Source organism: Chamaea fasciata, unplaced genomic scaffold, assembly GCF_029207755.1.
Source record: "Chamaea fasciata isolate MVZ Bird 193981 ecotype frontalis unplaced genomic scaffold, bChaFas1.0.hap1 SCAF_5, whole genome shotgun sequence".
NCBI classification, from domain to species: Eukaryota; Metazoa; Chordata; class Aves; order Passeriformes; family Sylviidae; genus Chamaea; species Chamaea fasciata.
Genome location: NW_027094090.1, coordinates 12,383,160 through 12,405,426, shown reverse-complemented (window position 1 = coordinate 12,405,426; position 22,267 = coordinate 12,383,160). Strand labels below are relative to the sequence as shown.

Genomic DNA, 22,267 nt, shown 5'->3' with positions numbered 1-22,267 from the left:
TGAAATAATCGGTTTCACTTTAATCTTCATTTTGGGAAACCTGCTTCTGCTATACTTGGACATACACATGAACATTAATTTTTGGGACAGACATTACTTGGTCATACTATCCTGATAAGCAGCTACATTTTCTCTGCATTCTGTAATAGAGCAAAGCATAGAGGTCCAATGTGATAAATACAGTACCTTATGTGTCAAAGAACTCTTGTCTAGAGTTTAAAAATTCCAATTATGTTTTATAGTTTCTTTCTATTCCTGCCCATTGCAAATGGGCAACTTGTCATTTTCTGGGGCAGCAATTGGCCCTGTCTGTATTTAGCAGCCTGAGCATGATTTGAGTGATAAGGACTGTGTTTAGGATTCCCTAAAATGAAAATGGTATGTCCTCCTCACCTACTCTGGCCTTCCTGTGCAATTTAGAATCAATATTTCAATTGGATTACTGGTTGATATCATTCTGGTATCAAGGGAGACAGAGTTCCTGTGCTGTAACACATCTCCTAGAGCACACATCTGACACAGCACAGAGCAGCTGTTCCTCCCCTTATCAATATGATTGCCTTCTGCTGAGGGTAAATGAAGTTTACCTGCAGAGTTTTACGTCTGCTCAGGTGAATCTCATCCTTCATGTCATTGTGCTCTGTTACCCAAAGAGAGAAGAGGACAAAGCTGTAGCTGCACGAATGTAATTGGCTCTATTTACCTTAAACATAATAATTGCTGACCCGAATTAAGCATCTAAATCTTTTCCTCAGGAGGTGCCAGATGCTGCTTCACCTGGGTGTTAAACTGTAGAACTCCTTGTCACAGTAGCAGTGCATGCCAAGTGTTTAAATGAATCCAAAAAGGATTGTACAAGCGAAAAGAGTAAAACTCTTCGAGAATTATTGGAAATGTATGACTCAAATCACTCAGTTACAAAGAGCAAGATGCAGAGTGGTCTGGGGAGGCTTCATTAACAAGCAAATCATTTCTTAGGCATCAGAAACGCAGTACTGAGGTAGATGGAACTTGATCTCACTCATGGGAGCAGTTGTCATGTGGGATCTTCCTGAGGAAGCAGTGGACACTCACTGGTTTTTTCATGTACAGCAATGGATTACCACTCATGGGAACACAGACAGGGCTGCTCATGGTTTTAAACACATAGGGTGGGAAGCAAAGAATGGTGTTGACATGAGAAAACATTTTCCATGTATATTCAGGGTTAAAATTCAAATTATTCCCAAGATGAAAATATCCTTAAAACAAGCAGTGCTGTCATTCATTTTAGCTTTCAGTCTGATTAATTCTTGTAACACTTAGGGATGGGAAATGTCTCAAGCATTTCATCAGAGACTTCATTTAACAGATGATTTAACATGCATCAACTTGTGCATGTGTGAGAACTACAAGTATCAGCTACAATTAGGTTGCTTATTCTCTACAATGAAGTTGCTAGAAAGCACTGTAAATAAGATGTGGTTGCTAATGTCTGTGGATAGTTCCAGCTTGGTACACCTGCTAAGTATAACTGCCTTTGGCCTTTTTTGCTCTATTATTTAACACAGGAACTTATTGCCTTGGGAATATGCAACTCTGTGGGGTCATTTTTCCAAACCTTTTCAGTCACGTGCTCAATGTCTCGGAGTCTCGTCCAGGAAAGCACTGGTGGAAGAACTCAGGTGTGTAGAATATCCAAATCCTGAGCCAAACGAAGTTTACTCTTTGGAGCTCCAAAACTAAATTCTGAAGCTTATCTAGATGGCTGTATTTCTCTGCCTGGGCCAGAAGAAATAACTGGAGTTTCTCATGTTTCAAATCCAGACTGGGTCAGGATGGAAAGTGGCATGATAGGCAAAATGGGTGAACTGAATGGAAGGAATCAAAAGTCATTTGAACAACCAGCCTTGCTGAAAGCACAAGGGGTTAGCTAATCAGTGATATTTCCCCTTGGGGACACTTCTAGAAAATCTCTGGCTTTTTTTTGTTCAGGTTGCAGGTGCACTTGCTGCAGTTATGGTTCTGTTGGTAATCGTGGTTATTGGATATCTTTTTGAACCACTTCCACAGGTAAGGGAGTTTTGCATATTAGGCATTGCATTAACTGTTAACAGAGGCCCGTGAGTATTGCTAAAACTTGACGTTGTGGGAGAGTTAGTAAACAGCAGTTAGGCTTTGATCCAGAAACCTTTAAATTTTGTATGCATTTTTGCTGTAAATTAGCCTAGAAATAAATAATGTTTTGAACGATCCAGCATGCAGTATTGGATATCCCGGACTCTGTCTTTAGAATATAAGAATACCTTCAAGCAATTTCCCTTTAGAACCGTTTAGGTTGGAAAAGACTTTTAAGATCATTGAGTCCAGCTGTTAACTCAGCACTGCCAAGGCCACCACTGAATTAATCATGTCCCTAAGTGCCACATCTACTTGCTTTAAGTATCTCCAGGGATGGTGACTCAATCAGTTTCTGGGTAGCCTTGTCAATTCTTGACAAAAATTTACATGAAGAAATACCGAGTACAGGGGGACAATCACTACCCTGGTCCTGCTGGCCAAATTTGATTGCAGCATAGGAAATCTGGGTTGATGTTAAAATATAAAAAGAAAGTCCCATCTTGGTGGTAGAAGGCTGGGGCTGGATAATGGCTCAGCATAATGAGTTGGGTTTGCTGCTATTTATACTCATTTGTATAAAAAATATTTATGTGAGTAAGTATATTTCTGACTTTAAAAAAAAAATCTGTTTCTGGTGATGTGCAAAGGACGATGCACAATTCCTGTTTCTTGTTATAGGAGTTGGACCTTGGGTTACAACTATATGACTGTTGCAGGAATTGTTTCAGTATGTTGTAGAGAAACATCAATTTAAGATTATAGTCTTCTGCTTCAGGTACTGTAAGTGTAGCAACAGGAAGTGTAGGAGCATGTAATTCCTTTTGCTAGGAAAGAGTAAATTAAACTGAACTGAACTGGTTTGCCATTTCTGCAGCTGCAGTAAAAGCACATGTCCACTGAACTACCTGAAAAGTCATGGGTTTTTAAATAGAACATCTGTTTGGTGGACTTAAATCAGTTATAAAGCACAGAAGTAGTTACTTGTGATTCTTTGAAGTTCTTACTTGGCATTGGGTTTATTTTGCTTCTGAAAATTGCATTTTTGTAATGTTCTTAGACAGTGCTAGCTGCAATTGTCATGGTGAACCTGAAGGGGATGTTTAAACAGTTTGGAGATATCATGCACTTCTGGAGAACCAGTAAGATTGAGCTGGTGAGTATTGCACAGCTCAGTGCATATATTTTACTATATTAAATTCATTGCTATCCCCCAAACGGCATAGAAGCTTACCAAGGAGTTAAAGTTTAGCGTTGTATTGGCCATGAACATAAGACAGAGAGCTGTAAGTACTCTGGGAGAGTGATCTGTTGGAGACGAGAATATTTTTGTTGTTGCTCAACAATCTCGTAACTCGGGCCAGAAGTAGTTTGGTTGCAGTAAAAGCAAAGCTCTGGAAGTTTTGCTATAGGAACTGCATTGAAGGCTGTGGGAATGTCTGAAAAGAATTTGAAAACAGAGTAACAAAGAAAACCACTTGAAGGTATTTGCCATCTTCTAAGACAAACCAAACACCTGTCTGGAGTGGGCCAGAGCTAAGAGTGTACTGGAGGGGACGTTTTGGTGGCATTTCTCTCCTGGATGAACTGGCTGATGGAACTGAGTTAGAGCTACTTGTGAGCCTTGAGTTGGTTGGGTTTTTTTTAATCCTAAGGTATTTGGAGTCTGATGATGATAGAACAGGATTCCTTGAAGAACAGGACTTAAGGCATTACTTAATATTGTGACAGTTAGTCAGATGTTAAGTTAGAGCCTGGAGCTTTTATGCCCTTCTGAAAGGTTAGGGCAATTCCCATCTGGCATTCCTGATCAGAAGTGACACATAGGTTTTGAGGTTGGGTTATGCCATTGTTTTTGTTGTTAACAGGAAAGGATGCATAATAATTCAGACCTTTTCTTTGTTTTAGGCCATCTGGGTGGTAGCTTTTGTGGCTTCTCTTTTCCTGGGACTAGACTATGGTTTGCTTACTGCAATAACATTTGCAATGATAACCGTTATTTACAGAACACAAAGGTCAGATTTCTTCTTTATCAAAATTAGTGTTTGCTGATCTTCTGTGTGGTTTTGTTTGTTTAAGGGGTGCAAATAAACAAAAGTTCACTCCACCTTCTTCAACTGCACGCTGTATGGAATTTCCTTCCTAATATAGGTCATGCCCTTTGGCTCTGATCCAGGGTTCACATTTTCTTTTTCTGAGAACAAAATTTTTAGAGGGTATGAACTTGCACTCTCAGTAATAAACAGAAGATTTTTTTATTTCTCGTGCTGGTTAATCTTTTGTTTATTTCTTTTAATGCTTAGAGTTTAGAACTTAAAATCTTCTTGCTGCCAGTTTCAGTACATGATTACATTTTGTGTGCACTAATTGTCACAAACAAGCTGAAGTTGTGTCAGGTTATCATGGGTTGAATTTAGGTATTTTTAAAGAAAGTTCCAATTTGTAAAATACTGTGGCTGTTCCTCTAGTTTTCAAGTGACTTCTCCCCATTCAAAGTGACAGAACTCTTATTGTGAAGCTTTCCAGGTATACAGTGAAATGATTTCTTGCATGTGTGGATAGGACTGGCATGTGAGTCTTCCAGGCTCAAGGTCTGGGACAGGTGGAAACTGTGTAAAAGTCTTGGTTTCATCTGCATTGGAATGAAAGCAAATTGTGAGATTTCCACTCTGCATAAATAAGAGTATTTTTCTGCCATCTCTATAAAGTTTTATTCCTGCAAACAGAACAGTAATGTACTTTGCTGTCACAGTTCTTGTGAGTTGGGAATATTCATCCGCTTAGGCATTGTCCTGGGAGCAGAGTGGCTCTTTGAAATTGCATTATATTTTCTGCCATTTTGAGTTTGCATATTTGCAGGACAGAGTTGCACCAGTTGGTGCTGCAGAGAATTTCCCCTGTACTTTTGTGTGCTTTGACTCATGCTTTTAAGAAAATGACAACATTTTAGTGCTAAGCTTATAAATTGTTTTTGCAGGGACAGAAACAAACTTTCTTTTAATTGTGTTCTGGCATAAAGTGCTCACTGCATTTAACCATGTCTAGATAATCCTCTACCAGACAGGCTCTGCAGAATGACAATTTAAAATAAGTTTCAGTCTGTGTTAAACACTCACTTTTCCACTTTATAACTGATAAAACGGAAATATTTGTTTCCTTTCTGTCTAGGCCTGAATACAGAATCCTTGGTCAGATTCCTAACACTGACATCTACTGTGATGTGGAAGAGTACGAAGAGGTAGGAACATGATCTTCTGCACTGAGTAGTTTCATTCAGTGGAGCAAAGACAGCTGTGGCAATTCACTGCCTTGCCCTACCACACTGCACATGCAGTGCTGGCTGCTGAGCATTCACCTGTGTTGAAAGGAAAGAAATAAATTTGGGGTTAATAGTAAAAATTGCTTTGTTCAAAATGAGAGCTCTTTGTGCGGCACATTCATTTCACCAGGCTGTGATCAAAAGTAGTTTTATACTAGTTCCATTGTCCAAGTGTTTAGGAATACCACTGCTAACCCTGCTATGTACACAAGTGCATACCAGGTCACCTTCTTTATTTTTGTGGCAGTAGTGCATGGAATCCATGGAACCTAGGATCTAAACTTGTATGTTCTTCAGAATTGCACAAGCTGTTCAATACAGGATCCCACCCATCCTCTGCTCATTAAATATACAGGATTAATGGGACAATTGCTCACCATGCACTTCTCATAAATGCCATTTTGTTCAACCAGAAGCTGATGAAAGCATTACATTTTGTCAGTGTGGTGGATATAAACATGCTGTATTTATTCCCAAACAGCAGCTACAATTTTCTGCACTCTCTATGTTCTCAGAGATGCTGCTGTGGAAGTTACATCCTCCTTTACTGAGGAACCAGTCTGTAAAAACGTATGGAAAAAGACAATGCAGATCTGCTTTAAATATGATGCAAAGCAGGAGTATGAGTGCACACATTTATATCTGTATGCAAAGGAGAGGAGACTCAGTTTCTGTTACACTGGTGCAGTCAGCATTTCCTCCTGGGTAAAGGTGGGGTTGGCAGCATATGGCAGGCTGGGTCTCCGCTGCTGGCCGGGTCATTTGCATGCAAAATGTCACAGTTCAGCCTGTTTAGAGATGACTGCATTTAAAGTAGGGGAGAGAAGTGAATATCAAGACCTGTCTGAAGGTCTGGATAAAACCAACGATTTGAAAGGTTGGGTTTTTTTGATACCTGGGGAGTCAAGGAAGAGAGGGAAATAAGTTACTCTGCCTGTAGAAAGGGAGGCTAAAAGGAAGCGATTCTAGGAGTGCATGATTTCCTGATGGTAGCACCAGCTGCAAATAGCAACATCAGAGAACTGCAAATGTTTAATTTTTTTTTATGGCTGTACATTTTGGTGTAATATAGAAGAAGGAATGTCACCAGGCATTGATAGTGTGCAGTATTACACTGGGAAAGGGGGAGGTTCCATTCTGGTTGCCTTTGCTCACAACAGTGCCAACCTTCTTTATCTGGCACGTGCTGAGAGCATCCAGGGTTGGCTGTTGCACTGCTGCATGTTCACGTGTCTTGTGATCACACAGAGGCTTTTATTCTCTTTAACTGTGCACATCCAATATTTTCCTTAGGTTAAGGAATGTCCTGGAATCAAAATATTTCAAGCGAATACATCTCTTTATTTTGCTAATAGTGAGTCATATGCAAGAGCACTGAAGAAAAAGGTGAGTAAAGTAAATTCTTTAATGTCTGTGTCCTGAAAATTCAAACTGGCTTCTGAAACATGCTCATCTTTCAGCTCCTTTAGTGTAGCCCTTAGCACAGCGTTTCTCAGCCTGCAGCCCCTGGTGATCTGTAAAATATGAGAGGTGAGCCTCCAGCCAGGTGCAAATTCTCTTAGGAAGCAACAACATGGTGGGAGGGAATAAACAGACAGTGTAGCTTCATACTGACTGCTCGTGAATGGAAAGTGGTGGGTGCAGAGCACAAACCAGTCAAACCTTTTTTTTCAGCAGGAAACTAGTTACTGAGCTGAAAACAGAATGGGAACAAAAGTTTCCTTGCTGGGTAACTAACTTAACTGGAGAGTAAGACCGTGGAATACTGTGGGCATTTAGTGCCTCTCGTGGGCAGCAGATGACCTGCACACAGGGTGTGCCTTGCTGCCTGTGTCACCTGACTTTCACTGGGTGACAGTGGCAGCAGCACAACCACCTGACCCGGGGACAACTACTCCTGTACTAACCTGTGAAAAATTTTTCTGTAGCTCCCATGGCGAGTCTTGTACAAAACAGGTGGGTGGTACTTGCCCTCACAAAGCAAGAGAAATTGGTGATTATTGCCCAAATGCACTTCTCTCGCCTTTGCTCTCTGCACTCCAATCAGCATTTGGTTGAAACACCACACTCTCTGATCTCAAGAAAAGAATGAGATGCATCTTTCCCTCATCTTGTTAACCCAGTGCTTGCCAAGATGATTCCTTCTTTACACTGTTCTCGCCCCCACCAAGGGAAGCTGGAAAATGCAGGCTTCTTGTTTAAATTTATAGCAGTGATTAATTCAGTGCAAATTGATACCCCAGTGCCATCCTAACAAGCCGAATCTCCTCTGATCATACTTTCTTCTCCTGACAGACTGGAGTGGACCCTGGTGCCTTATTAGTAGCAAGGAGGAAAGCCCAGAAGCGCCATGCCAGGGAGATAAAGGCAGCAAATAAATGCAGAACGAAAGCTGTGCTGAAGCTCGTGAGCTCTTCGGTAAATATTTACCTCTGCTTTATCAGCTTACAGGCTGCTTTCAGGTGTTACCACTCTTTTGTTTTATATGAGGTGTGCTGCTTAGGGAGCAAGTGCTGTGCAGTGGGGACTGGTGGCTGAAGGAACAGTGTAAGGATCAGTGGCTCACTGCCGTATTGGATAATTGTGTTGGACCTTGATTGCATTCAGGTAGCAGAGTGGCACAGAAACTCTCCACGCTCTCATGCTGTCTCACCAGTGGTGTTAGCAGAAATCAAAGGGACACTGCCTCTGCCCCTCCCCACACACTTGGAATAATAATGTAGAAATAAGATATAATAAAATTAATTCTAATTTGCAGCCCCTGTAACAAGAAGGTGCCATCCCCTCTGCTAGTCCTGGCATGGTCAGGATACACTGAGAAAGGTTTATTTGGGACATGCTTGTAGTTTTATGCATGTTTAAACTCACTGCCATGGTGGGACATGGTGTGTGATTTTACCAGGGGAAACCTAAAAAAGGCCTAACTTGAGAGCCCAATTGCTGTTCTTTATTTTGAATATATAGGTCTTGACGGAATCAGCCAGGGATAAGACAAGGAGATGGAGTAAAAATGTGTCAGTAAAGATGAACAGGTGTCAAGTGTTTGAAGGAAATGGGTAATTCAGTCCTGAGATAACAGCTTTAAGCTGCTTGTGTGTGACTGTAAAAAGGCTGGGCGTAAGAGAACAAACCTTGATATACACAAGACATGGAAATGTGTGTGCATGTCAGGCCAGTTTCTGTAGTGACCAGGAGCTTGTCCCCTTCTAAAGGCTTAAAGAACACATGAGTGAGGGGAGCAATGGGATTTACATTGCAAAAGCATTGACTGCCTTTAAGCTTTATTCATCTTCTCTCCTAGACTAACGACGTAGAAGCAAGTGTAAAACATGAGATAGCAAGTGATGACTTACCTGTGAATGGAAAATTTGCAGATTCTAGTGTACAAGACATGTCTCATGATGAGCATGAACATTTTGTGGAGCCCAAAACAAATATTCACTCTTTAATTCTGGATTTCACCCCAGTGAACTTTGTGGATTCAGTTGGAGCAAAAACACTAAAATCAGTAAGTAGGCTTTTTTTCCCTAGAAAAACCCACAGAAAACTTTTCACATACCTAATAAGGAACCTGTCAGCATGAGACATAACTTCCTGCTCAAATACAGTCCAGTATCTCAGCTAATCACTGGTTTAATTCTGTAAGTTTTAGCTAAATATACTAGGTAATGTGTACTCTGCAGCTTTCACAGTATTTGACTTCCAGAACTGTGATGTGTATGATGTATTATCTGCATTTAACTTCAGCTTAACTCTGTTGTAGATTATAAAAGAATACAAAGGAGTTGGTGTCTGTGTCTGCATTGCCAGCTGTAGTGGTGAGTTGAGATTTTTTTTTTTGTGAGCTGTATGGGAGAGATTGTGTTTTATCCCCTTCCCTCTGCTCCTGAATTTTCTGCTGCCAGTAGTGCCTCAGTAATATCAGCACTTTACATAAATTTGGATTTGAGGAAGTCCATATACATTAGAGCCTTAACTTCAGTGAAAGTAGAGCACTGATGAAATGAGCTTTGTGAGGACTGAATCCTGCTCCCATTTCTTCCACCTGGCAAGCTGTGAATGCCACACTGAACTTAGTATCTTGAAATTGTGGTGGTAATGTAATAAGGATAAAAAGCCTGAAATGTTCCAATATCTGATATTTGGGATTGTAGCATCTTCTGCCAAGAATAGGTCTCTTATCTATGTCAGCATAAGAGAATTACCTCTTTGGAGTAGAAGCTGCATGTGATCCACATGGCTATTTCAAACTTTTTAGTAACAACAAGTAAGAGAACAAGTTGTCATCTTCTTCCTGGGATGCCACTGTCTTCCATCTTTGTATTTAAGTGTATGTGCTGATGCCATGTTTGGGTTTTGTTTTGTAGGCCCTGTTATGTGTCAGCTGACAAGACTGAATTTTTTTGGTGAAAATGTAACAAGAGAGTTGCTGTTTCACAGTGTTCATGACGCTGTCCTTGCTTGCCAAGTGAAGGATGAGTCTGCTGCACAGGCTGACTTCAACCTTTGAAGAGTGGCATCGAGCAGAATGGGAGCCAGATTTATGCTGATGAAGATTCTTTCTGAATATTTAATTTGCACAGTTTGAAGAGAGCCTGAGGCTGTTTGGATCTACGGGTATGGGGTGGTGCTTATTTTTTGTAGGAAGTGTGGATAAGGAAATGGAAGCCTTCATGCTCTTGAATTTTTTCCTTCGACCAGGGTATAGCCTTCCAGTGATACACAAGCACAAAATTATGCAAGAAAAGAAAATTCAGTGTATTCTGCTGCAATCAGAATCTGGTAGACAAGGTGACATTCCTATTCCTGTTGAGAAAATGGGCACTTTAACTCACTACGAGTGGGATCTTGCAGGAGCTAACTGTTCTGCAAGTGCAATACACTGTACCAGTGTCTTTAAAACCTTTCTTAGATGACTTTTAAAGCCTGATGTCAACATCTGCATACAACAGATTCGTACCATTCATAATAATCTGCCAGCTGGATTAATGAATTCACACAGGTGGCATTTAGCTGCTGCTGTTTTTAAACCTGGATGGTAGTTATATTTTTAAAAATACCTAACCTCGCTCAGCTATACCCAATTCTTCATTTCTTGCTCCAAGTGAACTTCAAGTCAGAAACATATTGTTTAATTATTACATTATCAGTAAGGTACTTGCACTGCCAAAACTCGGTTAGGCTTTCTAGGAAAGAACACAGCTGATTTTAAGCTAAACTTAATTTAGCTTCAAAGTTTGAAGACAAAACTGGTTTAAGACAGGAATGGAGCCTAATTAATTTAAGAACTGATGCCCTGTATGCAGTCTCTTAAGCTGGAATGAAAATTTAAGCAAGGTCTAAAGTCTCAGTGGTCAAAAAAAAAAAAAAAAAAAGTATTTTTTGTGGCCCATCTTCCTCCCAGTACTGCTGCTTCTGCCTCAGCTTTTAAGTGCTTTAAGAAAAAAAGAACTCAAAAACGGTACGTGTTTCGGTTTTTTAAAGGAAACAGTAGTGTGGGGTTTCTTCTTCTATTGTCAGCCTTGCAGCTGTGGTACTGCCTCACTTCCAGGTGTGAGATGAAAACCATGGACATCATGCAGAAGAAATCTTCAATGCCCCTGTTTCCCCTCACAACAGTCACTGTGAAACTCAGCAGAGGCAGGAACCTGAAAGTGTTTCTCTGTAGGTTATTTGGAGAGCGCAGGGCAAGTGGAGCATTGGTGCCATTTCATTCAGCACCCTTAAACCACAGGTCCTGTGTATAAGGAATTTACACGCCTTCCTCACTTCTGATCACAGAATGTAATACTCTTATTTTATTTCAGGCTCTGTTGCAGTTCAGGCTTGCTTCAGGTAAACTGTTTCCCAGGAACCAGGGAAGTCAGGGAAGATGCTTTATTTCCTCAGACTCCCTGACCCATAGGGCTGGGAAGCTTTCTGCATCAGGAATTGCTGCGTAGCTGGAGTTCAAAGGATGAAGTGCATGCATGTCAAGACATTGTGTGTGCTTATTTAAGCGACTTTTGGTACATTTTCTAATGTTAACTATTTCAACAAGCCTTTGTATCTACATACAGTATATTTTTCTACTTTCGGCTTGTCGCAGCTTCAGTTTTTAACTCTGTAGTCTCTTCAGTTCACCTCAAAATCCTGTCAACTTCCAAAATAAAGTGATGTCACTTACCAAAATTTTCCACTTTGTCTTGGTGAGACTCTTATGAGAGACTAGATGAGGGCCCCAGATACAAGTGTTTGATGCCAAGGGAGGGGCCAGGAGAGGTTTCCACCTGCAGGCAGATCTTCCCTGCTGTGCTGGTTCCTGCTCCTCACCTCCGCCATCTCCATGAGTCCTCGCCCTGTCAGGCCTCACAGGGATACAACTAAAGCTGGATCTCCCATCCTGGAAGTAACAGCTGCCCTTCTGGGGAGCTGCTGAAATGCTGGACTAAGAACCTTTACCCAAGAAAGTCCCACATCCCAGATGATGCAGAACAAGTGCTCCTGCAAATCCCCCAGCAGTACTGGCAACTCATCCCATGGAGTAAAATCTGGCAGCTTTTGCTCATCTCTTCCTGTGCTTTGCTGCCACCAGCTGAAGCACTGCTCCCCCTGGGAGCCTGAGCCAGCCCCTGAAAAGGGAAATCACTTCCCCTTCCCTGCACTGATTAGCAGCCCCCTGTCTAAAAGTTAAATCCTACCTTGGGCTTGTCAGTCCAGAATAAACAACCCGAGTCCTTCAACCTTGTAACAGGGCTCCAGTTTGTCTGCAGGGACAGGGGAGTGCCTCCCCCCTGCTGCTGAAGCCCCACCACAGCAGATGGCACTGCATGGCCTAAATCTGGGTCAATACCTCACAACAATCAGGGTCATGTTCCTTCCCCCTCGTTTTTTTGCAAGAGCACAGATGATCATTCAGGATACCTCGTAAGATCCAAACTCGTTCTCCATACTTCACTTACCCTTCTCAATTAAAAGCTACACTTGATTTCAAGTGCTGCTCCTGATAAATAGAGATGCTGTCAGGGCTGCTGTCTGAAAATTCTGTCCCACCAATTAACTTGCATCCCTCCCTAAAATGTTCTTCCCAAAACGACACACAAGTACTGAGCCTGCCCAAGTTTTCATATTAAGATACTGACACCAACCAGAATCCTAACCCAGTCCATGGCTGCATACTCTCCCTATTGCACAGACTTCCTCTTTCAAAAAAAAAAAAAAAAAAAAAAAAAGCGGCTTCATAATTTAAGCTTGATAAATTGATGAGTCTCATTTTGATACAACTGACAATTCAGCTTCTCTCACTTCCTAGACAAAGCAGTTCCCAAAAGCATTTTTTCCCTCAGGTATTTCTTCCAGCTCTTCCCCTGAAACGCAACACTCAAAATAAAAGGAAAATGGAAGGCTGTTTTCTGTAGAGCACACCCAGCTCTACAGGAACATGTAGATGAATGAGGATTAAGCCTTTCAAGGCTGCCTGAGGCCAACAATTCCCAGCCACCGCTCAGCTGCTGAGCACCAGGACCCTGGCAGGGTCATCCTCTGTGCAGCAGCATCTCAGACAAGTCATACAATGTATCAAAGTCCTCACTACCAGACTGATGTCAAACTCTTCACAGCAGGATCAGGAAAAAGGAATTTTCCATCCCTTAGCACTAAGAAATTACACCTTCCTTCTCCTTGACCCATTTCCTGTTTTGTAAGACAACACAAAAAATCTCAGCAAAAGGGATAGAAAAACCACTGAAGATAAATAAGTTGTGATGGTACCAGAGCATTTACCAAGGGAGGGAAAAAAAAATTCCTTCATGTTTTCCCTAAGCTGGACAATTTCTCATACCACCACACATGCCTTCCCATGGCAGCTCCTGTTTTCTTGGGACACACAAGCATTTCTCAGCACACCCAGAAACACTGGCATCACTCAGGGCTCTTCCAGCACCTCTGTGGCTCAGATTTCAAGTTTTGGGGTGTAGATGGAGACCAGAGATCTAAACTTGGGATGTCTGACATTGCCCAGCTATCTGATCTAAAATTATCCATGGCTTAGGCCATGCTGCTGTAACCTCACTGAGATCTCTTCCCTAAAGCAGCAACACTCCACTGGAGTAGAATACTCACAGTGAACACACATCTACTGTTTGGAATACTCCATTTATTTCTAGCTTCCAAGAACAAAACATCAATCACTACACTTGGATTTTCATTCCACAGAAGTTTTGGGAGAACAGGAAGACCCTTCCCAGGTGTTAGTTGTAGGTCATGTAGCGGGGGGTGGCGCTGAATTTCGCGTACGATTTGATGACTTTGTTCACCGCCTCCAGGAAATCCTTCTCGGTGGCGATTTTCCGGCGCGCTCGGATGGCGAACATTCCTGCCTCCGTGCACACACTGCGGATCTCAGCGCCTGGCAGGGAGAGACAGCGATAAACAACTCAGCCCTGACTGCCAGGGGACATGCAGCAAACACACAACTCTTTAGGGAAGGAAAGAAATACACTCAGCTTACCTGTGCTGTTAGGACACAGCCGAGCCAGCAGCTCAAACCTGATGTCCCTCTCCACACTCATGGAACGAGCGTGGATCTTGAAGATGTGAGTTCGTCCCTGAAGGAAAGAGAGGACAGAGGTGTTCATGCCATGAAAGGGGTGATGACTCCAGCCTGCAGCTGTCTGTGTCCACAGCACAGGCAAATGGGAAATACTTCCTGCATTTGCTGCCCAGCTATGGTTTCCTATGTCTGGACTGGTATTACTAAGTGCCCGTAACACTGAAGTAAGAAAATAACTTTAACAAGGGCTTTCATCATATAAGTACCTCAAGAAATCTCTCTCAAAAGAGCCAAACAAAACACACTCCAACTTCTGAACTGAACTGTGGATCTGGTTAAAGGATTTTTTTCTCTGTTGAGGCAGGAACATACAGTGATTACAGCTGCCTACCACGGCTTCTCAGCCAGGATGGAATCTGTGCAGTGTGGGAAAAATCTTTGGCACATCATTAATCCCCCACATTTCCATGCAGTCTCTCATAATTTAAGAGTGCTGCATTTGCTCATTCTCATGAACTTCCAGACAATGATGCCCTAGTTGAAGAAACACTCTGCTATCAGAACACACTTGGCAGTGAAATAAAGAGTTCTCACCTCAAGATCAGGCAGGCTGAACTCTATCTTCCTGTCCAGCCTGCCAGGCCTCATCAGTGCTGGGTCCAGAGTGTCAGGCCTGTTTGTGGCCATCAGCACTTTGATGTTGCCCCGGGGGTCAAAGCCATCCAGCTGGTTGATGAGCTCTAGCATGGTGCGCTGCACCTCGTTGTCACCCCCGGCCCCGTCATCAAAACGAGCACCTGGAGAGGACACACACCGGTTTCACTGAGGGAGAGGCAGCTCCAGGCCAAGGACACAGAGGTGTCACAATGGCTGCAACACAGGACAACTGGGAAAATGATTCTGAAGTGCACACAAGTATTTGTGATGAGTTAAAAAGGTCCTGAGTACAAAAGGGCCTCTATCTCCCTACCTAACAACCAGCCAAGCTACTGGGATTTACCCATGTAGTTTGTTTGTCTCGCCTTTCCCTCAACCAAAATCATCCTTCTCCCCTATCTATGTGAAACCTGTTCTACTTTCAAAGGACCTAAGCACTTTCCTTTGAGAAAAAAGAATAATGTTCAGGAAGTAAGAGAGACATGGAATGCAGTCGGGAGGCTGAAGTGGTTTTAAGTCAATAGTACTTTTTTGCAAACAAAATACAGAGATTCTTCACAAAAGTTCAAATAATCTGGGTGTTCCAAATGTGCAAAAATGGTTCCCATCTGGCCTATATAAACTACTTCCTGACAGCTTCCTGGGCATGCAGTGTGCTGGGAGCAGTTTTGCTAACTCAGTATTTACAAGCACTTTTCTTGAAATGCAGCAATCCAGACCCAGAACTACAGAAAACACAGAAGCTCTCACAGATTAGAACTGTAGCTACTACAAACATACCTCCAATGGCATCAATCTCATCAAAGAATATAAGGCAAGCTTTTTTAGTTCTGGCCATTTCAAAGAGTTCACGGACCATTCGAGCTCCCTGAAAGAAAAAATATCAATATTTTGTTAGACATTTGAGGCACCTTAAAGGAAAACTATCAAAATCAAACTTTTCATGATTCCAAACATTTCTAAATTTCCAATGAGAAAACTCTTTTTTATTTGTTCATATATATAATGGGACAAGTATAAAGCTTAAAGCAATTTATAAGGGAGAGAAGAATTACTGCTCTTAAACTCAGAAGTACAGATGAAGTAATTTACCTCAGGGCCAACTGAAAAATAAGCAGCAGAGTTGGGAGCAGAATCCTAATTCCAGAGTGCCCCTGAACTGCAGACTGAACTCTGCACTGCAAAATCCCTCTCATCAGTGACAGCAGAGCTGCTGAGGTCATGCCACCATTGCCTGACGTGCAGTGATTTGTATGACAGCTCCTGCACCTGCAGCTTCCAAGCACCTCCATCCCTTGCCCCCAGTGTGGTTCTGGTACCCACAAGGGAAATCTGCAAACCCCTCCCCACTCCATCAAGTACTTGCTCTTACCTCCCCCACGTATTTCTGCACCAGCTCAGATCCGATCACTCTGATGAAGCAGGCGTCAGTCCTGTTAGCCACAGCACGAGCACAGAGGGTTTTGCCTGTGCCAGGTGGCCCAAACAAAAGCACTCCCTTGGGAGGCTCAATTCCAAGGTTCACAAATCTTTCAGGCTGTAACAAAGGGAGACAGAAGGCGAGGTTATGTGCAAATTTAAGATTATGTGCATCATCCTTATTTGCAAATTGAGGAAATCATTAATGAAGAGCAATGTAAACAAGGCTAGGCTGGATTTCACTTGGTAAAACCTGACTTCCTTTCATTAAGCTGTTTACACTCCATGACATTGACTTTTTTTGCCTTTTCAGATGATAACAGATGACCAGAACACTTCCAATATAGTAGAAGCTTCAATCTGGAGGTTACTTACATGAAGCAGGGGGGTTTCAACCACCTCTCTCAGCTTTTCAATCTGCTCTTTACAGCCACCAACATCACTGTAAGTGACATCAGGTTTTTCTTCCACCTGCACAACAAAGAGGTGAGTGAGCAGTTACCAGCCCAGTGCTGCAAATCTTTACAGGCTTTCAACAGCCCACAACAAAATTCGGCAAAAGGAATCACAAGATAAAGCCATGTCAAAGTAAGTAAAGGCAATTCTCACTTGCATCATGGTGACTGTGGGATCAATCTTAGGAGGCAAGGGGATATGGATTTGGTACTTGTTTCTGTCCACCCTGGTGAGGAAGCATAAGAACTATTATTTTAACACTGGTTAAGTAAAGTGTTATGTAGAAACAACTCTGTAAACGAGAAGCTGAATTCCTGAACTGTTCTTTTCTCTGGCATCAAGAGAGCCCAGCCCTGAAAGCTAATAGTCAGGTAGGCTAGATACCGGAATTCTTTCTGCAGAAAATTTTAAGGTTTCCAAAGCTATTAATTCCGAAGTATTTTGAAAACTAATTTTCAAAGCATCCCACACGTCAAACAGGCAAAATACTGACTCTTAAAGTAACAGGTTTTACATCCTCAGTGAGCACTTCCTGGCTGCCCTGAGTGTAACCTCAGAGTGTCAAGGAAGGAGCCGACACAGCCTCTCTACTCTGAAAGCTGGGACTGTTTGGTTTCTGTCTGAAAGGTTTCTGTCCCATGATACATGGGTTTCATCAATTTTTGTCAAAATAACATCAAAACAAGATTCCAGCAGAGCATACAGGTGAATAAATTACTGTCATCCAAGAGAAAGACAGTAGTGGTGTAATTTCAACCACTGCAAAAACTGGAAATGAGGGCTTGTTGACCTGTCAAACTACAACATGAGACAACTCAGAGAAAGCTTCAGTCTGCAGGAAGACTCACTAGAACACAAAGACTTTGCATACCCAACTCTCATGCCTTCTTCTATGTCAGTAGGTGCCACCTGGTCACTGAGATCCACCACGAACTTGGCAAATTGCTTGACATTGATAATGTACTTGGGATCCTCGGAGTCTGCATTGATGATCTTTGTGCACCTAACACACAAACACAATTGCACCTCCAGGCAGACAAACTGTTTGCTGTCTGCATAAGCATCAAGGGTCACATTTTCCAAATACACCAGAATACCTGTTGTACTTGTGATTACACCATTATAGCATCATACAACAACTGCAGGAATAAGTACAAGTACGAAATACATAGCACATAATCACTGTTCCTTTATGATTCAGTGGTAAAAAGCACTTTCAATACGTGAAACTTTTTTTTAAACGGAAGTCCACGCATAAGCCATAAATCAGATTTCTAACACTATGGAGCTCTACTGGAGGGTAAGAGTGCTCCCACCTTGCAACTTGCAATGGTTGCTCACTTTGGAGAGTTTGTTTATCTGCAGCCAGATCCCAAAGAGCAGGAGGAGCCAAGCCAGTGTCGGATTCCTTGATTCCTGTGTGCAGCACAAACAAGCTGAGGAGGAAGCAGCTTACTGGGATGTCAGCCATCCCTCCCACACCAAAACCTTAGAGATAACCCTGCGGGAATTCTGAGAGACCTCCAAAACAGTGCACACACACATTTGATGGATTTCCTAAAAAACAAGTTTCCTAAGGGAAGAGCCTACATGACCATGCCAGCTGAACATTCAAATCCCAGCCTGACCACCCTCTCAGACAATTTTTCAGTGTGGGAATGATTACAGCAGGACAGAGCACAGACAGTGGATATTTACATTTCACTAAAGGAGTGAAACCCTCAAGCACTTTCACTGAGCTCCAGTGCAAAGTGTCAGAAACTAAGGGATTCCCACAGATGAAAAACCCCACAAAGCTTTCAAAACATCCATGTAGCAAGTACCATTTCCATGATATATTTAAAAGAATCAAGATTATTTCACAAGAGAAATTGTGGTCTTCCTGGCAGAACTGAGAGTCACTGCAGGATTAGCAACAGGGCAAAAAAAGAGACATCAGTGAAGGAAAAATTAGGAAACAAAATAATTGTTATTGTTATTAATACTCCATTATCTGGTGTCAGAAAGGGACATTTGTTTCATACCACCATTATATATAAAAATCACAGTTTTGATTAAAAATGTGTTAAAGTACAAAATTACAAAATCAGATGTACAGACTAGTCCTGCCCAGTTGAAAACAACATTACTGTCGTGGGTACAATTACCTAACAAGCAAAAATCTCACACTAACAAATATAGAACTGTCTTCTTTTGAGAAAAATAACAACTAAAAAACAATGAAGTTGTTGGAAATCAACTTCTTACAGCACTTGTTTTGGTATCAGTGGCTCTTCAACTGAAAGCTTTCTAAGCTAAAAACATACCAGTGAGCTCATTGATTTTCTTAAGCAGTTGTTGAATATCATCTTCTACTTGCTTGATCTGCCTTGAGTATGTGCTCTGGCCCTGGAAAATGAATATCATGTAGATTTCATAAGTCAAATTATCTCATGTTTTGGAAAAAATGACAAGAGCTGCTGCACATCAAGATGTTCAACAGACTCTTGGTACAACAGCCAACCATTGATGACAGCCAAAAAGGACAGAATTAACTTCCAGTAACAATATTTCTGTTTGCAGAAGTGATGTGCAGCTACACACAACTGACCAACTGGGAAGGTGGAAATTTTCCATGTTTGTAAACTTTAATAATCTGTTTTTCTTCTAAACCTGTTCAGCCTTACTTTTTCAAACTATTTCTCCTGAAGTTCAAAAAAGACTTAGTAAAATCATATATACAACCATACACAGAGAGAATTCTGAATGCAGTTTCTGAAAACCATCTGAACCTTTCCATCATCCACAGAGGACAGCAGAAGGATCAAGGGGCAAAGCAGAATTCTGATAAATTCGTGATAAAATGCTTTTTTTGATCCAGATCTGCCCTAACACAGGCAGATTCAGACCAGGATTTGCTTTACAGCATTTCCTTTGTAGACCACTGGCAACAAAAAAAGGAGCTGCAGTGCGTACAGGCTGTATTTCAGAGCTTTGTAAAGGAGTCTTGGTGTCAACAAAATTCAGAGTTCTGCCAAACATACCTAAGCTGTGAGTTTCTTCTTTCAAGAGTTCTTTTGCAGAGCAACTGTACTTCCCAGTGGAAAGGGTAGATGGGCATTTTAAGCCTTATTGTCTGTGGAAAGTGCCTCCCAGCATTATGTTCTTTAAACATGATGGCTAAAAGCAAGTCAATCTGGTGGCAGAAGGGGTCTTAAAGTTACTGTATAAACTAAAAAAAAAAGGCCAGTGAGAAAGCCCTAGTAAAGCCCTGGCTGTTAGACTCCTATGGCAATCAGCAATGAGATACAAAACAAAAATAGAGACACAAACCCTTAATTACTCCCAAGTTAACAAATCCAGGATTATTTTTAGTGTTGCAGGCTGCAGCCTTCTAATTGGAAGGTGAAAAGGGAGGGAAGATTTTGGCAGGAGAGAAAAGCACCAGGAGAAGCAGAGTTACTCTCCACCTGCTAAATGCACATCCCTCCACTCCTGTGCTGCATTTCCCCCAGGAACTGCTTTGTGTCTTGAACACTCCCACATACGTGTGCTACTTACATATGTTTTCAGCAAGGCAATATCTCCTTCATCGAGAGCTGAAACAAGACAGGAGAGACTTAGCTTCCAGTTCTGAAAACAAAGCCAGCAGTATTCATTCTGCTTCTAAAAGTTCAAAACATGTATTTTGGAGAGATTCTTTTGAGTTTCCACTTTTCACTGAACCAAAATGGAACAAAAAAGCATCAGATACACAAGAAAAATGAAACAAGGTCTCCAGCTACCCTCTTCTGCCAAAAACCTGCACCACTCAGAGCTCATAGCAAGCAAGCCACTTCAACTCTGCTTCACTCAGCGCAGTTTCCCAGCCTTTGACTGTTCAAAAACGGGATGGAAGATATCACAACTTCATCTTTCAAACTTCTTGTTTCTAGATGTTCAAGAAAGCACCAATGAAAAACTGTCACCATTTTCCACTAGAGATCTCTCTGCACAGAGGTGGCTCCAGTGACTCCTCTCCATTAACTGAGAAAAATAAAACTCTGCTAGTCACTCTCTGCCACACCACTCTCTCATCATTTGCCATTTAACAGACTTTCAACACCCCTTCTCCCTTCCCATCCCCGTTTCTTCTCTTGTCCAATTCCACTCTTTTTAATACAGATGGCACCCAAACCACCAGTATTGGTGATCTGGGTGCAACAGGTGTTATACAGGATTCTGAAGACCTTCTGTATTGATCCATACTTTTTTTCCTGATTATTTGTACTATCCCATTGATTGTTTTTTATAACTACCGAACACTCTGTTGCTATAATTTAGAAATCTTTCTTGAATGAAAACAGTTCAAAGTCCATCACTGATTATATTTTGCACAGCTTGTGCTTCCAAATGTTTTATTAAATATTTACTAACACGAAATCAAAAAAAAAAAAAAAAACAAACCAAAAAAAACCCCATAGTAAGTTAAAACACGAGGGGCAACCGGCAACTTTCGCACTGTGCCGGTATCCTGGGAAATCTCTGCCGCCTTCCCTCTCCCGCTTCCCCGGAATCCCCAAGGAAAGCGGCAGCACACGGGCAGCTTCGCGGCGCTCCCCCCGGCCAGAAAAAGAAATTATCGTGAAATCATCAAGGTTGGAAGAGACTCTCACGACCATGAAGTCCAACCATCAACCCAGCCCTGCCACTGTAACCCCTAAACCACACCACCCAGCGCCAGACGCCTCTTAAACTCCTCCGGGGATGATGACTCCACCTCCCTGGGCGACCTATCGCAATGTCTGATCGCCCCAACTGCCAACGTTTTGGGTTTTTTTCCTAAGATCTAATCTGAGCCTGCTCTTCTCCCCTGAGTCTGCTTCTCACAGCGGGCACGGCAGAGGAGGCCAGCCCCCACCTCACCACAGCCTCCTTTCAGGAAGGTGTAGCGTTATTGTACCGCGTTTTCTTGGATACCTTAAGCATTAAGTATAAAAGCAAGTATTAAACCACAAAAGGTCATTTTTTTTTCTCTCACAATGAGGAAATTCGACATTTTAAGAACCAGTCTTAAAAGGCGATGGTCCCTTCCTCCCCTGAGATCTCGGCGCTCCCGGGCCGGCCGCACACGGGTTTGTCCTGCGGCCCCGCCGGGCCCTTCGGGCAGGGCCGGCCCAGCCCCGCTGGCCCTCGGCGTTCCCAGCTCAGCCCTCACAGCCACGGCTGCCTGCGGCCCGAGCCCGGGCTCCGGGCCGGGATGGGATGGGGGACACTCCCGGGGCGGCGGCCGCAGCGCCAAAGCGCACATCAGGGACATTTTTAATCCTTTTTAGTCCTTTTTCCCCCCGCCGTTCCTGGCACCGACATGGCCGCCGGCGGCGCCGCCCCACTCCCGTCCCGGGCGCCGCCCGGAGAGCGTCCTCGCCATGGCCCCTCACCGCGGATGGGTTTGTCCTCCTTCTCCTCCTCCTTGGTTTTCCTCTGGTCGGCTCCCAGGTAATCCGGCATCGCGCCCGCCCGCCTTACGCAGCACCGCGCCGCTTCCGCCCGGAACGCAAACCAGGGTGCACCGCGGCCCGCGCCCGGGAAACTCCTTCCCCCCGGCGCCGCGGCCGCCGCCGGGAGTTCCGCGCGGCGCCGCCGGTTCATCCCGCGGCCCTGGGCAGCGCCGCCGGTGCCGCCCCGCGGGAGCCGCTCCGACCGCGGGGGCGGCGCGGGGGCGGCGGGGGCGCGGCGGGGCCCGCGGGGCCCGGGTAGGGCCGGCCGGGCCGCTTATGGCGCCGCACGCCGCCGCCGCCCCGGAAGCGCTGTGGGCGCCGCACGCGCCG

General features: G+C 43.2%; 2 protein-coding genes across 4 annotated transcripts in view; one reads left to right on the top strand and one right to left on the bottom strand.

Moving 5' to 3' along the window:
- SLC26A5 (solute carrier family 26 member 5) overlaps positions 1-11,617 on the top strand; it is a 33,104-nt gene extending 21,487 nt beyond the window's left edge. For 2 of the 3 annotated variants that reach the window (XM_066182836.1, XM_066182835.1), the window contains exons 10-19: positions 1,551-1,664; positions 1,975-2,052; positions 3,158-3,253; positions 4,006-4,112; positions 5,266-5,335; positions 6,710-6,802; positions 7,712-7,834; positions 8,718-8,924; positions 9,180-9,234; positions 9,784-11,601. In XM_066182836.1, the coding sequence (XP_066038933.1) occupies positions 1,551-1,664; positions 1,975-2,052; positions 3,158-3,253; positions 4,006-4,112; positions 5,266-5,335; positions 6,710-6,802; positions 7,712-7,834; positions 8,718-8,924; positions 9,180-9,234; positions 9,784-9,926 (1,086 nt within the window). In that variant the 3' untranslated portion in view covers positions 9,927-11,601. Of the gene's footprint in view, positions 1-1,550; positions 1,665-1,974; positions 2,053-3,157; positions 3,254-4,005; positions 4,113-5,265; positions 5,336-6,709; positions 6,803-7,711; positions 7,835-8,717; positions 8,925-9,179; positions 9,235-9,783 lie in introns of all 3 variants that reach the window. The other variant, XR_010720747.1, reaches the window with a different exon arrangement.
- A 1,913-nt stretch (positions 11,618-13,530) lies between these two features.
- PSMC2 (proteasome 26S subunit, ATPase 2) lies at positions 13,531-22,023 on the bottom strand. The gene is made up of 12 exons (XM_066182842.1): positions 21,878-22,023; positions 20,019-20,056; positions 18,785-18,866; positions 17,795-17,894; positions 17,350-17,481; positions 16,632-16,704; positions 16,398-16,493; positions 15,976-16,140; positions 15,384-15,471; positions 14,541-14,743; positions 13,905-14,001; positions 13,531-13,802 (listed from the first exon to the last, which is right to left on the bottom strand). The coding sequence occupies exons 1-12, from the start codon at positions 21,945-21,947 to the stop codon at positions 13,645-13,647; spliced, it is 1,302 nt and encodes a 433-aa protein (XP_066038939.1). The 5' UTR covers positions 21,948-22,023; the 3' UTR covers positions 13,531-13,644.
- Positions 22,024-22,267: the final 244 nt, after the last annotated feature.

Bases quoted from the DNA above. Each gene is read 5' to 3' on its own strand.
- PSMC2 (XM_066182842.1), bottom strand. From the start codon at position 21,947: ATGCCGGATTACCTGGGAGCCGACCAGAGGAAAACCAAGGAGGAGGAG. The intron at 17,482-17,794 runs GTGGGAGCACTC...TTTGTGTGTTAG, and splicing joins CAACCATTGCAAGTTGCAAG to GTGCACAAAGATCATCAATG. The intron at 16,705-17,349 runs GTATGCAAAGTC...CTTCCTCACCAG, and splicing joins GAAGAAGGCATGAGAGTTGG to GGTGGACAGAAACAAGTACC.